We start from the raw sequence: 21169 nt of genomic DNA on the forward strand, positions 1-21169 counted from the left end.
GTCCCTGTTTATTCAGTGTTAAGACAGACTAGGAGGACCATGTTGGAAAGTTGGCTGCAAGAATGCTGAAGCTGTTGCTTGACAAACATTTCTTTTGGTGGCGCAGGCAACTTACACAGTCCCCCCTTTTCTTCCTGCTCGAGCTTGTCCTAGGACAGCTTTTTCTGATGTGTCTCTCCAGCTGTTGTGGAGCTATAAAATAAACTAGATGGAGGAAGTGAGCTAGGTTCAAAATAACATTTGTTTTTCTGGGTTATTTTTACCCATATCTGTTCACTTATGTTGTTTGGTGTTCTATCACAGAGAGTTCTGCCAGCATAGTCAAAGGGTTATGCAGAGACAAAAGTGATCACTGGAAAAGAGGAGAAATCCAGGTTGTGCAAAGCAGCTACCAGAACAAAAGTCTGATAAATTGTGTCCTCAGTCTGAATGTTACTTTATTGAGAAGATTGTATTGGACAATACCAATATCCATATAGGACTTCTCACAAGTAATAAATGTCCCAAAGAAGTTTAAATATTGTTTCTAAATTTTACTTTTCATTTTTATTTGTTTTTGTTAGGCTTTTCTGGAGATCTTTTTGTTGTGCTGTAATTAAATAGAATTGTGACAATATTGGTCAAATCCATTGTAAGTGAACACAAAGTTTCATTTAAATCCAAACTGTTCTTCCAGACTCTCTGAGCCAAAGGCATATAGGCCCATAAAATTGGTATTACCTCTTAACTGAAAAAGTGCACATTGTCTCGTATTTTATTACGTCAGTTACCCTGATTTTTCTCATTGCTGTTAAAAAATTATGTCCCTGTTAGAATATTATCTCAGCCCTGAACTTTTCATCTTTGCCAGTTAAAACCTAGCTTTTGACACCTTTAATGACACCAAATAGTGCTTTAATCTGCAGGTAATCACAAACTTCAGTGGTACCTAAGCAGAGAATAAACAGGTACTATGTTTCTGCGGGGTGACAGCACCAAAATTTGCAATTAATCCACACAGACAATAAAAGTCTCTCCCTGTTACACCACAGGTCAGCTATTAATCATTAATGTTACCGAATGAGGATTTTAAAGTAAAGTTTGTCATTGTGGTACCTGGCTAGTTTTACACCATTCTAAAAATGGGAACAGGAGAAAAAAAAACATTTTCTTTCATCTCAATCCCTTGCTCCATAATTTAGTAATTATGCATTTCTGACTGTTAGTAACACATTGTTTAAATAGCACAGCACAGAGGAACAATGCAGTTGCTTTTTATCCCCTCAGTTTTTATAGACCAACCAGTGCCACCTTTTCTGTAAATTATTTCAGTTTGGACTTTAGCTAGATTTTTGCATGAAGAAGAATGTATTTTGGCATCTATTTATTTATTTATTTATTTTGAACTGATTCAGCCTTAATACTCAGCCCTAAGTTTCTGATTTTGTTATGGGAGTTACCTTCCTACTTGCAAGAACAGAGCTGAGATTCCCAAGTTATCCTTCCAAATCTCTTTATTCAAACATTTATATTACAATCCAATATGCGACTGTTTTAGTAAGATCTGTAGTTCTCTTTATATTAGTATAAAGTCCATATCTGCGACATGATGTTTAATACTTTGTTATCCACTTTTATCCTCCAACTGTTCAGAACAAATGCTCACGTAAATCTTCTTGAGATAGTGCAGGCTTCTAAGTTTACGTTTACATAAAATTTTGCTTGAAGTTGTCTTTCATGTTACAGTTGCTGTGAAGTTGGCAGAAGATCTTAATTGTTTACAATATTTTTTTTTTATTTCATTAAGCGTTTAGATTTTGTTTCATGCATTGCACAGAATCACAAAATGGCTGAGGTTGGAAGAGACCTCTGGATTTCATCTTGTCCAACCCTTGCTCAAGCAGGACCACCCAGAGCAGGGTGCCCAGGACCACATCCAGGTAGCTTTTGAAGATCTCCAAGGAGGAGACTCCACCACCTCTTTGGGCAGCCTGTGCCAGTGCTCAGTCACATTTATATGTATGTTCTTGTGGTATACAGTAGGGCTTTCTTTTTCCAGAACAGCGTCCTTCAGGAAAAATGCCTTTTAACACCTGAGACGTGTATGATGAAGGCAAGGAAAAAAGAAAGGTCTGAGTTTGTCTCTGTTAAACTCTGTTAGCACTGAAAGGGATTTTTTTTTTTTTAATTTGAATTCACAATTCCAGCTGAATAGTTCAGGAAAGCCTTGGTTGACATTAATCAACTGATTAGTTCAAATCCAATTTGCCTTATCTTCCCTGATATTGTAATCCATTTTAGCTAAATAGAATTAAGATTATTTTTTTTTCAGCAAATACTGTCCTAAGAATTGTTCCTGACTTTGAGAACACACTAAAAATATTTAACTTCTGCCAGTCTCAGTATGAGAACTAAAAATCGTCATGCTGCTGGTTACTAGCTTTGGCATAAGATCTCTGTAAGCAGCCTTCTGGCTGTGCCTTCTCTTGCTTTGCTTGTCAGAGGTTGTTTGTATATAAATGAGGGTGACCTATAAAGGTGAAGTCAGGACAGAGATTCTCTCAGGGCTACAAATGGTACAGGACAATGAAGTGTTGTAAAATCCTACAAAGCCAAAAAAATCTGTTGGGAAAACAGCATGCTGCAGCTCTGTTAGTATCTGAGAGTGGATTATCAAAATCTGTCTTTCGGACTGTCAGGGAAGATGGTTTACAGTATCAAATGAAAAAGTGCCGGAGGAGATCCTTGACAAGATCCCGGGAGGGCCAACTGTACCCTGGGGAGCATCAGGCACGACATGGCTAGCTGGTTGAGGGAAGGGGTTGTCCTGCTCTGCTCTGTGCTGGTGCAGCCTCACCTCGAGCACTGTGTGCAGTTTTGGGCACCACAGTATAAAAAGAACATAAAGCTATTACAGAGCATCCAAAGGAGGGCAACAAGGATGGTGAAGTGTCTAGAGAGCAAAATGTATGAGGAGCAGCTGAGGCGACACTGCTTGTTCAGCCCAGAGCAGAGCAGGCTGAGGGGAGGCCTCATGGCGGCCTGCAGCTCCCTCACGAGGGGAGCGGAGGGGCAGGCGCTGAGCTCTGCTGTCTGGGGACAGCGACAGGACCCGAGGGAACGGCATGGAGCTGGGACAGGGGAGGGTCAGGCTGGGTGTTAGGAAAAGGTTCTTCACCAAGAGGGTGGTTGGGCACTGGAACAAGCTCTGCAGGGCTGTTGTCACGGCACTGAGCCTGAGGGAGTTCAGGAAGCATTTGCACAATGCTCTCAGACACAGGGTCTGATTTTTTATTTTATTTTTTTTGTGTGGTCCTTTGGGAACCCAGGAGTTGGACTTGATGATCCTTGTGGGTTTCTTCCAACTCGGAAATTCTATGATTCTAAGATGGTAATTTCTGACTGTCTTATATAATGGCAATCCAAAAAACAAAGCCAGAGTGTGACCAGCTGGGGATCTGGCCTAAAAAACTACTTAGGAACTTGTCACGGAGGACAATCAGTACTGAGCTTGTACATTAAAAGGTTAGCTGTGTATGAAGATGAGGCGATCATGGAGCACAATCGGCCTCTGACCCAAGGACAGCTGGAAACTTCAGGAGCTTCATACTCAGAGGTTCAGTGCAGTGAGACAGTCTCCGCCTTGAAACCAGCTGCCAGACATCCCTTCAGTTTTAGCCGTGGGTGTGCAAAGCTAACGATGGTACCACTTGGACACTGAACCACCCTGGAAGAGCTGCAGTGAAATTTGTCAAGTAGCATTGCACGGTCAGTTTTGATCAAAAGAGATCAAGAATGTCATCCTGTATTCAGTTTTAAATGGCAAAAAAAAAATGACTATATATTCATCTTCACAATGCAAAGGAAAAAGATCCTTGTCTAAGGACATTCTTGTTTGTCACTGATGCTGAGATCTGAGTATATCTCGGGGACCCGCTTTTACCTATAGAAATGAGTCTTGTCTTGCAGGTACATTAGAGAAGGCTTAACAGACAGCATGTGTTTGTTATACATGCTGTATCACAGTGATACTGTTTGATTTAATATCTTGTGTGAAGCTCACCGAATATATTAAACCATAGAGGCATGTTTAAAATAATTGTTCTCTAAATTGTTCCTCCCTGAATATTGGTCTGACTTTTCACTTGGCTAAGTAAGAGCAAATGTTGAAAATATATTTTCTGAAAAGCACAGGTGGGTAACCAGTTAGATGTTATATATTCTCTTTGAAACCAAGAGAGTGATTTTCCCTTCAGTTTTTAACTGCAGTTACTATGGTGATTGAGCTCTTAGACGTGGTGAGCTGATGTCACTTCAGCTAAGACCACAGAGGGAGGCAAAAGAATTAGACTTAATTCCTGTCTTTGTCACTTCTGTCACTGAACTTTCATTTGTCAAGCATTTAATTGAGGCTTCCTCAACAATATTAAAATGATGTTGAAATTCTGTGGCTTGCAAACTTTGCTTGCAGAATGAGACAATAGAAGAGTTTTATCCTCGTTAAGCTTACTTCAGAGTAGCTAGAACAGGTCTTTATGCCAAGTAGGTATCTGGCCAATTAGGTTGGACCCGTATGTACAAGGGTGAAAGGACAGACTGTAACATATTATGTTAATTGCCAGAAGTGCTGATTTTAAATTTGCTGACAAGTAGAAGCTCAAGGCATTGTAGGAAAATTGAGTAGGACTTAGTTACTGTGAATGTCACTGTAATTCAAGAATGCACTTGGACAATGTGGTCTCTCTAAGCAGACAGCCCATGTTATTCTGTGTTACCTTCATTACTTTCTTTAGGATGGATTTCATCTCTAGGACAGGAAATATATATATATGTATATATATAATGATATATCAATATATATCATTTTGAAGATTGATTTTTTTCTGTATCTGAAATGCCTCAGAAAAAGGGAAGTTGTAAGTTGTTTGAGGTGGGTGAGATCACACGACAGGAAGATTAGCTAGTGCATAAATTAAATGAACAGGAAAGACATCATGAAATTACATATCCAATAGGGAGTTATTTGAGGATGATTCAGTAGCTTTCTTAGCCTGTAGAGGAATATGACTGTAGCTTCTGTTAATAAGGATCTGTGCATGGAGGATCAGAACCAAATTCAATAAATCCGCCATGTCCACAGCGTATCAGGCTTACCACTAGTGTGCAGCTGGTGCTCTGGCTGTTTTGTAGGTCTGACACATTTCCATGTGTTTTGCCTGTAGTGCATCTGCTGCACTATCATGATGCGCTAGTACAGCCAGCATTTCTAGATGCCCTGGAGTCTAGTCAAAAATAGTGTTGCAAATGAAGTTGAAGATGCTGGGGAAATTTGCAGCTTTATACTGTTACTGACACAGTTCTTATCTATAAAGATAAGGAAAATAGCACAATGTGCATGATGACTGACTTAATCACCGTGAAAGTCTGTAGTAACTGCAGAGGATCATAGCTCAAACATACCTAGACATGTCTTGAAGCATGTAGCAGGTCTAGTTTAATGCTGTTTCTTTTTTAACTAACACTTGAGTTTAGTTTATTGATGCATCATTCATTCTATTAAAAAATGGGAAGCTATGATAAACCCTTACAGTGCTGCATGGTAGCAGGAAAAAACCTGTAAGTACAGGTGTAGCATGGTAACAGAGTATGCAGTGACTAAGATGGTCATTAGGTGGTAATATTAATATCTCTGAATATTATCTGCTGTTATTATGAACATTTCCTTAAAAATATTCAATCTTTAAAAATGAATTTTATGACTGCTTTGGTGAATGAAGAAGCTTTTCATCCAAAGTACTGTTTTGTTTTGTTTTGTTTTGTTTTATTTTGTTTTATTCACCTCTGTTAAGAGCAACTCTTTGAAGTAAGATCCAAGACTGGAAATCATATGGAAGCATAGATGAATTCTAGTGATAATTCTACATAATTTGAAAAAGGTTACTGTGTATAATCTCAGCTATCCTTTGGCCACAATAATAGTAAAGGTTAATAATACAACAAAACCTGTGGGAGCGTACATGAGTGAACATGGAATATAAGAACTGAGACACTAACTGCATTTTATCAATCCTCAGTATGGCCACAGTCCCTCACAATTATTTGAATAAGGATTTATATGAAGAGGAATACATGGAAGACCTTTAAACCATAAATTCAAAAGAAAACTAGGTTTCCATCTCCTGTGTTCCGTTTTACTAGATGAATCCACATAATTTGTTTTCCTCAAATGACCACCACATACTTTTCCTGTGTGGTTCACCTCTTATTAACTAGTAATTTCCCACTTCTCTTTGCTATGCATTGTCACATGGATTACCAACAGTTTTTAAAGGAAATTGGGTTTTATCATCATTAGCATTTGAACTTGTTCTTACATCCAGCTTTAGGTACCTACCTGAGCCAGTAAATTCTGATCTTTTCTAAGTTGTATACACAATAGAAAGAGAAGACTAATGCACCAGATTATATAGAGCACCTCCATCAGACTCCTGCTCCAAACTGTCCTCAAGAAAAGCCTCTCTTTCCTTTAAATGTATAGTCAAATAGGAGATCTAGGAGCACCACCTTCTTAAATTAAGCATCATTTAGAAATAAAATACTATTATGTTGTTTTATGCTGCTGCGTGCAAATAGGAACAAATAAAGTATCATCACACCCCAAACCACCAACTAACCAGTTGTGGAGGGGAAATGTTTTAATAGTCTAAACATCACTGTTTGCACAATCTGTGTTTTGTTTTCATATTTTAACTGTTAGTCTCTGGGGCTAGATATGTAAAGGGCAAAATCAGGATGCATTAGAGATTTTAAGAAGCCTTTTTTTGCTTCAGTGGCAGTTAGGATCAGGCTCTGTGAAAACAGAACCAAGAGCAACATGTTCCAAAAAGTTGCTGCTGAACAATACTGTGTAAATAGAGTTGTTCTGTTCCAGTCATTAAATCTAATTAGGCTTGAGAAGAGGTGAATTTGGCCTCTCAGGGTAAATTATGTTATTCTATTAATTATTAGCTTTAATTATACTATAACATATGACTCTCCCTGCAAACAAAATAATCCCTATTAATTTTGTATTTTTCACCAACTTTCAGTAAAATTACTAAAGTATTACTGCTGTATTCAAGACATTCATTTGAGATTTCACTGATGCAGAATAACCAGTCATCTATGATTTCATTTAATACGGAATACGACTCTGAGAAGATTGTAATTGCTTTTCGTTTTATCTGTTGGGTGTGATCTTGAACTCATCACTGTTTGCTTGGATAAGAACTGCACGTTCAAACCTTTGCTCCATTTACCTCTCTTCTGGCTGACTGTGACATGCCCACCCTCTGATCAAGCACTGTTTGCTGTTGTTTTATAGGCCTTGCAAGCAGCTTTCATTAAAATAAGGATTCGAGTGGTTTGTGTAATTCAAGACTTCACACAGATCCACTCAAGGAGAGGGGAGAGTCCTGTTGTGAGGCACATACCAATAAAAGCAAGCATAACCTGAGCCTGAATCCCTGATTTCAAGATGTAAATTTCACTCATCACATATATATTATATTTGAAGGTTCGTCAGTATGTTGTTCATGTGAAGAACAACTGTTGCTAAGTAAAGACACAATTCCTCCCCTGGAATTATAAATACTTCTTAAAATCAGAAATACTTACTAGAACACAGAATTTTTAAAGACACAGTTACCATTCTTGAATTTGTCTTTCTGGTCTAAACGTATCCCTGTCTTCATAGTAGCATTCCAGTTAATAATGAATAGAAGGGTTTTCAGTCTTTCATCTTTTCCTTCATTACTTTTTTTTTCTAGGTTATTCAACAGAGAAATGAGGAATGTGACCACATTCAATTTTTAATTGAAGAGAAAGAGTCTAAAGAAGAGGACTACTATGAAGACCTTGACAGATTTGAAGAAAATGGTACCCAAGAATCTCGCATCAGTCCCTATACTTTCTGCAAGGCCTTTCCTTTCCACATAATATTTGACAGAGATCTGGTGGTCACACAGTGTGGCAATGCTATATACAGAGTCCTTCCACAGGTTAGATGATTCTGTTACATAGTCATAGAGATGCCTTATGATAGATGTTACACAGCTGTTGTTTATTTATTTATTTATTTTAAAAGATGAATAAAACAGGTTTAGGATTCTCTGTCTAAACAGCATTTCCATTTAAGCGTATAACACTTACTGCACTGTGCTCCTGTTGTTTGAAAAAAGAATATGAAAAATAGCCCTTAACCTGCAACAATTCTGTTCCTTAAAGATCATGTCTATAGTGTGCAGTAACAGACCACAGAGTAAGCTCAGAGAATACCTGATCACCCACACAGCTCAGGTGTTAGCTTGATACCTTCTTTTTTTTAATTTTATTTTTATTTTTTACTTTTCACTAGCCTGCTCCAAGATATATTTGTTACAAAAGTGTTAGATTAACGGGTGGACTTAAGACAGCATGACTTGTTGGCCTGTGGTTTAGGAAATAGTCTTGCACATACTTCTCTATAATGTAGCAGCAGGTACATAGTCTGTATATATTACTTCACAAAAATGCCTTGATATATACTTGAGGTGTGTGATGCACAAAAATGGAAGAGCTTAATAACAAAGTTATATACTTTCTTAGCTTGTGCATTATAAGCATCAATATTAGCTGAGGTGTGCCAAACTATGATTGTGATATAAATCTGTGTTCTGAACTGAATGCAGCTGCTGCGATTTCCTCTGGTTATTTGAAATAGAGGAGCATTCAAAGGCCCATTTAATATTATGTATTCTGTATATGAATAGGATAACTCAGTTCTTGCCTGAAAGGACAGAGCTTCTAAAAATAAGCAGTAGGAAAAAATAGGAAGAAATGATATGATAGAAAGAAACAAAAGGAAAAGAATGAAAAAAACAAATGGCCTTTATGGTTATGTGGACATACTATGTTGTATATGAATCATAGCCATATTTTTTAAATGTAATTTTACATTATTTACTTTTTCCTGCTATTGGCTTGTGGTGATGTCTTCCTGGATTTTGTGGAATGATTTGAAAGAAGAGCTTTGAAAATTTTTCTAAAGGTCGTTCATGGAACAGCTATAACTATTTAGCCTGCTGAGGATGGCCATTGGAATCCTTGCTACCAGATGACACTCTAGAGAATATGGATTATCATTGAAAAAGGAGTTACAGGGAGGATACTTAAGAGGAAAACACTGAAGAGGTTTTTTTATACTTTACTGTAGAATGGGGGCAGTTTGTCACATAATTAATGTGAAATAGCGTAACACAAATTTACACGGTTATCTTGCAGGCTAGAGTTGTACTTTGAATTCTAACATACTTTTGTTGTAAAATCCTTAATTTGAAAACCTTGTGTTCTAATGGAGAAATATATAAAGTACATATTCTCTTCTGTTCAGTATTGTCATCTAAGCTAATTGAATATAATTACTCCATGTATACTTTTATTGTAAAACATTTCATTTTTTCTTTCTTTTTTTTTTTTTTTCCCCTTTACGTTTTAGCTGCAGCCAGGAAATTGCAGTCTGTTGTCAGTTTTCTCCTTGGTCCGGCCTCATATTGATATTAGTTTTCATGGGATTCTCTCACATATCAATACAGTCTTTGTACTGAGGACCAAGGTAATTAGAGAATATTCACCTGGCTTTTATATAAGTAAGTATGCTTTGGAGAGATAAGAAGTGCTGAAAAAGCAGAAGTGTTCAGAAAATATTCTTTGAACAATAGTAAGCTCAATCCCTTTTGAGTCTTGAGACAAGAAAAAGTGTCAGGTCTGAATTCATGTTTAGTAGTTAGGTTAAATGCTTTGTAGGAATGGTGAAGTACACTTACTTCATGCCTGATGCTTTCTTTGCAAGGGGCCAACCCCACATACGGCGTTGTACCAAAGTAAATGTAGAAAGGTAATTACATGCACTTTTGCTTCTTAACAATATGGGAGACAAATATGAAATATGTTATTGCTTGAGCCCATACATTCCTATACATTTCTGTACCCTTTTCTCTAGGGAGGGGAGGAGAGGAGGCAGCAATGTGAAGCAATGCAGCATGTAGAGTAGAGCCTACTATGCTAAAGAGCCTGTTTATTTATAGAAAACTGTACCTGAGAGAAACCAACAAGATTTCTTAAGAGATTCTCCCAGGCACAATTAGAACTTCACAGAATAGGCAATTCTTGTTTCAAACCATTGTGAAGAAATCACACAGAAGAAAACAAGAAGTTACAAACATGAAGATAAAGATACCATGTTTTATAACTTAGAAGTAGAAAATCATAGTATTAAAGTAAGGATAGTGTGTTGTGCTCAAATGATAATTGGGTTTTAACGTTGGGTGTAACTTTTTTAGACATTCTGACAGCCTTCCTTGTGAAAGCACTTACATATATGTTGTGATAAGTAACACATGTGCCAATGCCGTTATATAATAATTGTGACTTTTTTTTTTTATCACCAGGAGGGGCTGTTAGATGTAGAGAAATTGGAGTGTGAAGATGAGTTGACTGGCACAGAAATCAGTTGCTTACGCCTGAAAGGGCAAATGATCTACTTGCCTGAAGCAGACAGCATTCTCTTTCTTTGTTCACCAAGGTACTTTAAACCATAAGAGTTCTGTAATATTGATTTTCATTTTACAATTACTAATTTTATGAGCACTTATGAGAGTAGTTCTACGGAGATGAATTGGCTCAAGTATTGATTTAATTGAATTTGGTTTATACTGAAAGAGGAGGGAGCATTTAAACATCAGAAGTTAGCTGATTATTAAATAATTCAATATAAACATTGGGATGCTCTGTCTTAGTTTGAACAAGTGAGAATATCTCATGATTCAGTGATTTTTGGCAAGTCTTGCCCTTTATTTCTTATTCTGGGAAAGCTGAGATGTCACTATGATTTAGTTTCCTATGAGGATTCTTTTTTTTTTTTTTTTCAGAAGCTTTAATTTAAAAGAGCAGTGATGTTTATAAAAAGAGTGGTTGGGATTGGGAATTGAATGGAGGGCTTTATCTAAAAGTTTATTGACGTAGTATGCCAGATTACCTCATTAATCTCACGTGTAAAAGTGAAACAGAGAGTGGATGAAGACAGGAAGAGTAGAGGCTACCTTAACATAATCTCACTTTTATTTGTTCACTGAAGACTGTGCATTTCATATGTTCATGGAACTCCTCAGTAAGAATTCTATATTTAAATTAAAAAATCAAGAGACATGTTTTAACACAAGTGAACACAAGGTAATTTGTAGATGGAATAATTTATACATTTCATCAGAATTTTAGAAACAATCTTTTTTTTTTCTATTATTCCACAATCTCTGCTGTTCATCTGAAGTTTAAATGCTCCTTTGGCAAACTTAATTGTACCCATATTATTATCTGTTTTTCCACATTGCAGTGTGATGAACTTGGATGATTTAACTAGAAGAGGGTTGTATCTGAGTGATATTCCATTGCATGATGCTACCCGTGATCTGGTTCTTTTGGGAGAGCAGTTCAGAGAGGAATATAAGCTGACTCAAGAGCTTGAGATCCTCACTGACAGACTGCAGCACACACTGCGTGCACTGGAAGATGAAAAGAAAAAGACAGACACGTAAGAACAAAATCCTGATTTTGATCTGAAACAGTCACAGCAATGTATTATTTATAGGTACCTTCTTCACAAAATAAAAGAATCTGGGAAGGAATGTAAAAGATATGCAGCGCCAGTAATTTTGGAGTCAAGAAAGAGCATTTCATTTTAATTCCTGATGGGGTTTTCCTTAATTCAGATTGTCAGATGTCTTCTGCAACGTAGGCTGTAGCTCACACAGGTTTTTTGATGGCTCCTTCCTTTATATGGACAGTTATGAGAAGTGAACTGGCAATCCTTTTGGCTTTACTAATTAACCTAAAATAGCAGTTTTGCAAGCTTTCTTACCTGCCATTGCTGTAGCGAGGTGAATCTGATGAATGCCCAAAATGTTACTATTTGACAGAGTTCTGTAGACCACTTACTTTATCTTTCTGTACCACCACGCTGACGGGTTAGTAGATATAGCAGAAATGCTTAAGCAGTAAGTAGAAATGATCCAAGACACTACTAATGGATCATGTCAGAAGAATTAATAATGTCTGCAATATGTAAAGTCCTTTCTTAAATTTCTTTCTTTTTTGCTTTTGCCTTTCTTTCCTTACTCATTTAGGTTACTGTACTCTGTTCTACCACCATCAGTGGCAAATGAACTGAGACACAAACGTCCTGTTCCAGCTAAGCGGTATGACAATGTCACCATTCTCTTTAGTGGCATTGTTGGATTCAATGCTTTCTGTAGTAAACATGCCTCTGGAGAGGGAGCCATGAAGATTGTTAATCTTTTAAATGATCTTTACACAAGATTTGATATTCTAACTGATTCTCGAAGGAATCCATTTGTTTACAAGGTAAGCGGAAAATTTTCAAGTAATTTAAACTGCGACTTTTCAATAATTTACTGTAATGTCTCTCTTTTCCATCCTTTGGACTTCAGGCTTTTGAAAAAAGTAGTTTTATTTGAACGGTGTTGCCTGATACTACATAGCTAAAGAAGAGTATGTTGTTTATCTCTAATTGTGTGAAGGAACATAAAGGGCATGGTTTCGAGCAGTGTTTCTGCACAGTCACCCATTGGGTGGATATATCATTTTCCTTCCACATTTAGCAAATATAAACACTTAAGTAAGCAGTTTGTTGTTCTGCTGACCCCGTGCTTTAAGTCATATACCTGGGTCTCCTGGTTGTAAATTATAACCTATTACTTGGTTATTCAATGTGAATTTCATTCCTTTGGTAGCAATGAGGTATAGTTGCAGATATAGCTGTTACGAGATAGAAAAGTAGATATGTACGTCTCATATATGTATGTATGTGTGTATGCTTGTGTGTTATATTTATAAAATCCATCGCTAGTTTTTTCTAGAAATAAGTTTTATGTCCTATACCAAGTAAATCGAGTGTGTGAGTCAAAATAAACATGGCACTCAGTTTCTACACAAATTCTAGAAGACCCGAAAAGAGAGGCTGAAGTTCACATAATCGGTGTTATTTTAATTTGTTAATACACTAAATGTTTATCAATACAATAAATGCTTATCAATAACAAGAAGAGGTCATTAGAATTAGGATGATTTGAGTGAATTCGAAGGGAAAATATTTGAAAGGACAAGCCGCCTTGAAGGAAGTACTACATCCATTCTAGTACTCTAAAGTCCACAGTAAGTATTTTGAACTCAAGTAATTGAACGATGCATGTCTTCCCTATTGCACAATAGGTGGAAACAGTTGGGGACAAGTATATGACAGTGAGTGGTCTACCAGAGCCTTGCATTCATCATGCACGATCTATCTGTCACCTGGCATTGGATATGATGGAAATAGCAGGCCAAGTTCAAGTAGATGGTGAGCCTGTACAGGTTAGTAAATGTGTGGGCTTGAATGAAGAGCCTGTTCTTTGATACGATGATAATGCTTTGAAATATCATAATGCTAAAGTCTGTGTCTAATAAAGTCTAATATCATAATGCTAAAGTCTGTGTAAACTTTATTCTGAGACAGATTTCTACAAATAATATGAAGAGTCACATGTAGATGTAGTATGTATAGTTCCTCAGACCTTAAAATTACACTTAGCCATTTAAAGAACTAAATTAGGTCCACGTCATGTGTGTTTGTTTTCTGATCTTTTTAATCTAATCAACAAATTTGCATTGTGCATCAAATACAATTAGTTGAGCCTTCTTCATCTCAATGAACAGAACAATAGTATCCCTTGTTGACATTTTCAGTTGTGCTTGAGATTCTCTTGTCAGCATGGGAAAATAATTGCATTATAAATAGAAAAGTATGGTTCCATAGGCAGTTACAGCTATGATTCTAACAATAATGTATATTAGTGGAAGTTCAGTCATTATGGGACTTTTAAAGGTGTTGGTGCATTAATATAGGATTGATGAGGGTGCATTGACCAGTTAATGACCTGTCCTCATCAAAAAGCTCTGAGGGCAAAATAAATAATGAGTTTGATAGATATTTCTATTTATATGAAGCCTGATGCTCTAACACTTAGCTTAGGTTTGTGTTTTTCACTTTTTCAGTGGGCAAGGAAGTGAGAAGGTTTGATTTGGGGGCTTTACAGTAACCATAATGTGCTATAAGAATGAGTTTCTTCAAACCCCTGTCCTTGAGCTTTTAAGTGCAAAATACCATGATATTTCCTCTGAGAAACAGTCTTTTTCTTGGCCTAAACCATCCATTTCTGCATCTTTGAGAGCTCATTAAACACACACCTGCAGAGTATGCCACTCTCTCCACTTATTTTTATTTCACAGTATGTAATAGCAATATGGCATGGTGCATGTTGGAAAAATATGATGTTTGTTCTTTCTTGTGGAAGGCAGAGACATAACAATACAATAATAAAATAATAAATAAGAGACAAAATGACACAAAATACAAAACTTTGAAGAAGCTGGAATTGTCCACTGGGGAAAAAAAAAAGCTAGTAAATAGAAATGGCATAATACCTGTATTTAGTTGGAAGCAGCAGATTAGCCACACTGATTTTAAATATTCAACCATTATTTTTTCTCTCTAAAGATAACAATAGGAATCCATACTGGTGAGGTAGTCACAGGTGTCATAGGCCAAAGGATGCCACGTTACTGCCTCTTTGGAAATACAGTCAATCTAACAAGCAGAACAGAAACTACTGGAGAAAAAGGAAAGATCAATGTCTCTGAGTATACATACAGGTAAGTGAGTAACCATTTTTACTGTTGTTGACATTTTAAAGCACTTTTTCCATGTAACATCAAACTGTCTTCAGAATTGATAGTGATGGGAACCTATCAAAACATTAGAATCACAGAATCATAGAATGGGTTGGGTTGGAAGGGATCTTAAAGATCACCTACCTAATTCCAACCCCCTGCCATGGGCAGGGACATGTCCCACCAGGCCAAGTTGCTCAGAGCCCCCATCCAATCTGTTGTTAAACTCCTCCTGGGATGGGGAATCCACAGCTTCTCTGGGCAACCTGTTCTAGTGCCTCACCACCCTCATAGTAGAGGACTTCTTCTTAATATCTAATCTAAATCCATCCTTTCTTAGTTTAAAATTATTCCTCCTTATCATCTTGCATTATTTAAGTGCATGAGTTCATATGAAACCACTGCAGAGTGTATTATGATACAACATTATTTGTATGCAAATATAATAATGATCTGAAGATAGACTCAGCTGTTTTGTTAAGTTGCTCACGTATCTGTATGTGTAATATTTTATATAGTGCATGGCATGTGTGCATAGTACATAGATTTACATATTTTCTCTTTCAATTTCAGGTGTCTTATGTCACCAGAAAATTCAGATCCTCAGTTCCACCTGGAATATAGGGGTCCAGTTTCTATGAAGGGTAAAAAAGAACCAATGCAGGTTTGGTTTTTGTCCAGAAAGAGTACAGAGACAGAGGTATGACTAACCAAAGTGTATTTTTTTTTAAACAAGGTATAAATATGACAAATTTAATCTAAACCACTGAGATCCATTTGCATTTGCAAAATAAATGTTCCCTGGAAGAAATGAACAGTTTTGTACACACTTTCATTAATGCATTTATTATCTTGACAGCAGATTAAAGGCCGTGATTATTTGCCTTCGGAGTTTGTGCAATCCCTGAAAGAATACTTTCATATTTTAAAAAGTCCTTGAGGGAATGCCAAGCGTTTAAATATTTATCTCTCTCTCTCTTACGGATTTCTCCACTGTACTAGATTTTGCAATATAATGTCCGTTTCTGTTTAGCTGACATGTCTGGTTATCAGCACTTCAAAATTTACCATTTTATTTCTTACAGTGAGTGAATAAATGTGCCTTCAAATATTTAGGCAACAGTACAGCAACTACTTGCAGGCAAATTTGCACCTGATGTGTGTGGTGTTCTGTTAATCTCAGATGGATCTGCTTGCTTGGACAGAGACTGTTGTGTAATAGAGGTCTTACTTTAAAAATATACAGGGTGAAAAATATGTCTTCTGAATGACATATGAAACTAAATCCTGCTGTCAAAATGACATAGTGTAAAGCTCTTCAAGCACTAAGTGGTCTTTGAGCTTATATGTCTAGTTCAGAAGTTTGGGCACATAGTAACCAAAATCTTATTAAAGGACAATGAGATTTAGACTCATAAGTGGGCTACAAACTTAGACACGTAATCAGGTTACTGTGGGCCAGTTGATTTGCCATAGCTGAGCAGGTGCATACATTCCACCCATTGCAAACGGGGAAAAGTGGGTAAAAGTAATACACATAGCTTGAAATTTGTCCTGAAGTAATACAAAAAGAAAGGGTTCTAAGCTAATGTATTTAATCTTAAAAATACCAGACTAAAATAATGCAAGTCATCAGTTACCTTTACTGAACTGAAAAGTCACAGAGAATTAATTGTACTTTTGAATTCTCATGTGCTTCTGAAAATGAAATTTAGGCTGCTAAACCATTTGGGATCTTTAGGAAATCGGCTCTAACTTTAATACCACTGGAACCCAAGTATATGTATATTGACTTTTTAATGATAACTCCCAATATTAACCCCTCAGTATTAAAATTCAGGGGAAAGCCTGTACTTTAACTCCACTGAATTCTGTATTTTAGTAAATATTACTTGTAATAATATTCTGGGCACCACTTTTGATAGTACTTTTATGATTTTGTTTTATATCAAGGTTAACTGTAATTTCACATGGCTACCATTTTTCAAATCCATACTTGTATATGCAATATATTTTAATTAAACACCTTAGACTTTTTTCTGCATTAAAAAAAATATGTCCTATCATTTGTATCGGGGAATATTGTAATTTGAAATGTAAAACTTCAGATGAGTACTGAGTCAAGGTTGTGTTTTCTATGTTTCAATCTCACATGACTTTAAGTTTAGGTTCAGGAAGTTTATAATTTTCAATATTGCCATTTCCTTTTAGAGATCTTGTATAATATCTGACAGCAGCCCTGCGAGGTACCTGCTGTTACCATTATCTAATAATTCAGCTTTGTAGAGGGGGATATTGGGGCAGAAATAAACCTGACAGAAAACTGCTGTCAGGAGCACTTAAGAGTCACAGCTTAAGCACACTTGAAAAGTCTCTCTTGATTTTTGTTAGTTTCAGTTATACATATAATTATCATACACAGAAGGACTTCCCCCATCACAGGTATCTCTTTTATGTTGTAGTAAGTTTCAGAGAATAGGAAAGTAGAAAGATAATTCATGTGGTGAATGAAACTGATAATCATTTTGTCAGAGGTGACTTTGAAAGAAGATCATTCTCTAATGGTCTTTTCATTCTTTTTCACTCCCTGCACCATTTCATCTGTCCACACACAAAAAGATGCTCTAAGATTTCCTACTTTAAGATTTCCAAACTGTTGTTATTTCTGGCACTTTATAGTCTGTATATAATAGTTGTAATCCAAAAGCAGAAATCAGATAACCAACTTTTTATGTGGTATTACCTTAGAGTAATTGCTTTGCAAAGGTACAGTTTTGGTTTTCTTTTCTGATACTCCATCTGATGTTTCAAACATATACACATGCTTATGTTTATTATCATGTGTAGTGTGATTAATTTCAGCGGGGGCCATTCATAACGATTAATACTGCATGTTAACATATATTTGGAATCTACATGTTATATATATTTCTTGAATGGTCACTCCAGAATATTGCAGGAACTGATTTAAAGAAGTAAACCTGAAAATATTTTTAAGTCATCCTGAAGATATTTCTGCTGATAATTCTTTTACTGTGAAGTTTTCTACCTCCAATATCTTTAAATCTAGGTTTGAGTCATATTAGTGATGTGTTCCCCTCTTCATTATATACCTAAGGGATTGATTAGCTCAGCATTCACAAATCTGTTAGCATATTTTACCCGGAAGCCTAGTAATTGATATATGGTGGGGGAAGAGGACAAAATGGTTACAGCTGGCATAGAGGTATGAAACCAAGGTCTAAAATATGCCATATCTTCACTGAGCCTGTAGAACATGATAGGGTTGGAGCAACTCATCATACTTCAGACTTGATTACCAAGTTGGCATCTCTATAGTGAATGAGCAGCATTTATTTCTGGGAAAGATCTGTTTTACAAGAATCACTGTCTGTTCGGAATGCTGCTCCTTTACATTATTCCCAGTTAAGTTATCTCTTCCATAATACCATTCCAGCAAAATTTAGAATTGTATCAGAAATGTACATAGAACCAAAGCAACTCTGACTACTTACTTGTCTGCTTGCTTGCATGAACAGAGGTTCAACTGCAGCTTCTCTCATGAGAAATTGACTTATAAAACATAAAGCTTGCAGAGAACCTCAGATGTCTGACTGCAATTTCCATCATTCCCCTCTTCCAAATATGTTTTTCTCCCACGTCCCCACATTACTAATTGGAACAAGTTAAAGTATCTCAGAGCTAGTAGTTCATCAGGGAATGTAGGAACTACTACGTTCTTACATACAACAAACATGTACGAAAGAAATGCTTTTGTTAACTATGCTCTGTTCTATTATTTTTATTATTTACTAATACTGGTTGCAAGTTGTCAAACATATTTTGTCACTGCATTGATCCACTATGTTGTTGCTTCAAAGAAAATCCCTTACTTTTCAAATTCTACTTGCATGCACTCAAGGAAACAAAGCAAGATGCTTTCTGAGCTGAGGGAAGAGGAAAAGGATGCTGAACAGGGTGCAATACTGTCTCCAAATAGAGGGCCAGGCAGTAAGGATGAGTTTATGGATGTTACTTCACTTTGTATCTCCCATTGCCATGTGCAGTAACATTGTCTTTTGTCCTAGTCCTGAAATCATATTCATCATTTTCCTCCAGGCTTGCTTGCTACTTTTTCCTTAGTGTTTGGTATTGTTATATCTCTGCTATGGGCATGTATTTCAAGCTTTCTTTTTTCTTTTTAATATGCGTTTTTGCATGTCAGTTATGTGGCCCTTCCTATCACCGAATAAAAATTTCATAATATGCACGCCACAAATAACCACTTCAGTCTGATGCTTCATACCATCTTCATCTCCATCTTTGCAGTACAGTGGTTGCAAAAATCAGTGACATTTCTGGAAAGATGGGAAGCATTTCAATTGTTTGGCAGAACGAAGAACCTAAAGAACTATTTGTAAAACTAATACATAAAGCACCATTATGAAAACTATTCTATAAAACTTGTTTATCAGATTTACTTCTGCTATTACCATGCTTCCTGTTCATTTTGTGAATAACACTTGATGCACTGTTAAAACTTGGTTAGAAAAAGGTACCTCTTTTGATGTCATCCTGCATTTTGGCTTTGTAGACACTAAGTAAACATTGTCTATGTTGAAAGGAGGCAGTTGTTTGTCTGACGCTGCCATTTGAAGCATGTGCTGATGTACTTTTACTGAAACGCTGTTCTCTTGCAATGTATTTTGCATTGTTTTATATTAACTAAATTAAGTTGTCATGTTAATAATAGTTTGCTGGACAATTTTAGGCCACTAATAGTGCTCTAATTCTTTTCTGATAGAGCTCCCAGAATTGACAGGCATACTGCTAGGACATGATTGTCATGGTTGCCTTTTGTTTTGGTCTCTAATTTTTAGAAAAAAATTTATATTACTCCTTGGGAGAACCTGATGGTATTCTTGGCATCATGGCATAATTAAAAGATATATAGCTTGTAAGGGGACATAGTATCTTTTATTTTACCAGCTGATACATTTGGTAAAATTGGACAAGGTTTCAGATGTGTTAGACCTTCCGTAACTTCAATGTATGCTGCATTTTTGCGTGAATAATATCCATTCTTATCTGTTTGACATTTCTGAATATTTGCATTATAAAATAGGATAGTGCAATTACTTTGTGTATAAAAATTGTCTATCTACTATACTTTATGAGCACAGAATATATATGTATAAATGTTTCATGTTAATGTGCAAAATAAATTGCAATAAATTATTTTTTCCACTGATTTTAGAAATCTTGGGGTTTTCTTTTTAATGAAAATTGCTTTTTAGTGTTGCAGTTGATACAGAACAAGCATGTTCTCCATTCTGTAATTCCAAGTTCATGTTTAAGTAATTTCTCAAGTCATTGTTCCAATGTGTACATATGTTTAAGAGTCTCCCATGTTCAGGTTTGTGGATAACATCCTCAGGTTAAAGTGGTGTTAAAAATGTGTAGATTAGTGCTCCAAAAATAGTAGAAGAGATCACAGAAATACCTACATGGTATTTCCTTTGCAAAGTCTTCAGGTAAATGCTGCACTCAACAGCTAAAAATAAAATTGCTTAAACATTTCTCTCAGATAACTTTGGGTATTTAGTTCCTTAGTGTGTGCTCTCTTGCCTCTTTGATTTAAATATAGTGATTTGCTTTTTCAATAGAGGCTCTCTAATTGAAACGTGAGGTAAAATAATTTAAAAAGTCTGTTTCAAAATCTGTTTCATTTACAAATACATCTGCTTTATCTTAGTATTGTTTTGTTAAAAAAAAAAAGTTGAAACAAGAAGAAAAGTGAAAGCAGCAATGAAACTACAAATTACAGAATGCTTAGCTGTTTCTAATCTTCTGGATCAAATGCTTTTCTTTGAATTCATATATGCAAAAGAATTTGGTTTTCTGTGGTTTTACTAACTAAGGCTGGCTGTGCAGAGGACTCTGCTAATATGTCTTAAAGTTGGTGCTGCAGTTGACTTGAGAAGTCTGACTGTTGCTAGTGTTTCTTGGATAATGTATGCACTTTTATCTATTATGGGGCTTGAAAACAGCGAAAGGACTCTCACTGGCTTTAGTAAATTTTGAAGCAATCTTATTAAGCACATACTCTCAATCCTTGGAAGCTATATTATAAAGGCTCACAATGAATGAAGCCATTTGATAACATGGCCTATATTTGCTGATCTTTTCATTGACCTTCCCCATGCAGAGTTCCATCAAAACTAGATTTTTATTATTATTATTTACAGGGCTAGGCAAATATATCTCTGTACTTTTTAGCAAAAATATTAACAATTCTAGCATATTAAGAGGAATGTCTTATTATCATATATTACTTTTTAATCACCATTACACTTCTCTCAGGCTGTGTTTGGATTGAGATGTTACAGCT

The 21169-nt window shown here is 36.1% G+C and overlaps 1 protein-coding gene across 1 annotated transcript in view; it reads left to right on the forward strand.

The window, feature by feature from the left end:
- The window catches only part of GUCY1B1 (guanylate cyclase 1 soluble subunit beta 1), a 42311-nt gene extending 22282 nt beyond the window's left edge, over positions 1-20029 (forward strand). The window contains exons 6-14 of the mRNA XM_048071860.2: positions 7788-8018; positions 9494-9610; positions 10446-10579; positions 11387-11584; positions 12177-12414; positions 13282-13422; positions 14606-14760; positions 15352-15478; positions 18701-20029. Of these exons, the coding sequence (XP_047927817.1) occupies positions 7788-8018; positions 9494-9610; positions 10446-10579; positions 11387-11584; positions 12177-12414; positions 13282-13422; positions 14606-14760; positions 15352-15478; positions 18701-18724 (1365 nt within the window). The 3' untranslated portion in view covers positions 18725-20029. The remainder of the gene's footprint in view (positions 1-7787; positions 8019-9493; positions 9611-10445; positions 10580-11386; positions 11585-12176; positions 12415-13281; positions 13423-14605; positions 14761-15351; positions 15479-18700) is intronic.
- The last annotated feature ends 1140 nt before the right edge of the window (positions 20030-21169 follow it).

Source organism: Anser cygnoides, chromosome 4, assembly GCF_040182565.1.
Source record: "Anser cygnoides isolate HZ-2024a breed goose chromosome 4, Taihu_goose_T2T_genome, whole genome shotgun sequence".
Taxonomy (NCBI): domain Eukaryota; kingdom Metazoa; phylum Chordata; class Aves; order Anseriformes; family Anatidae; genus Anser; species Anser cygnoides.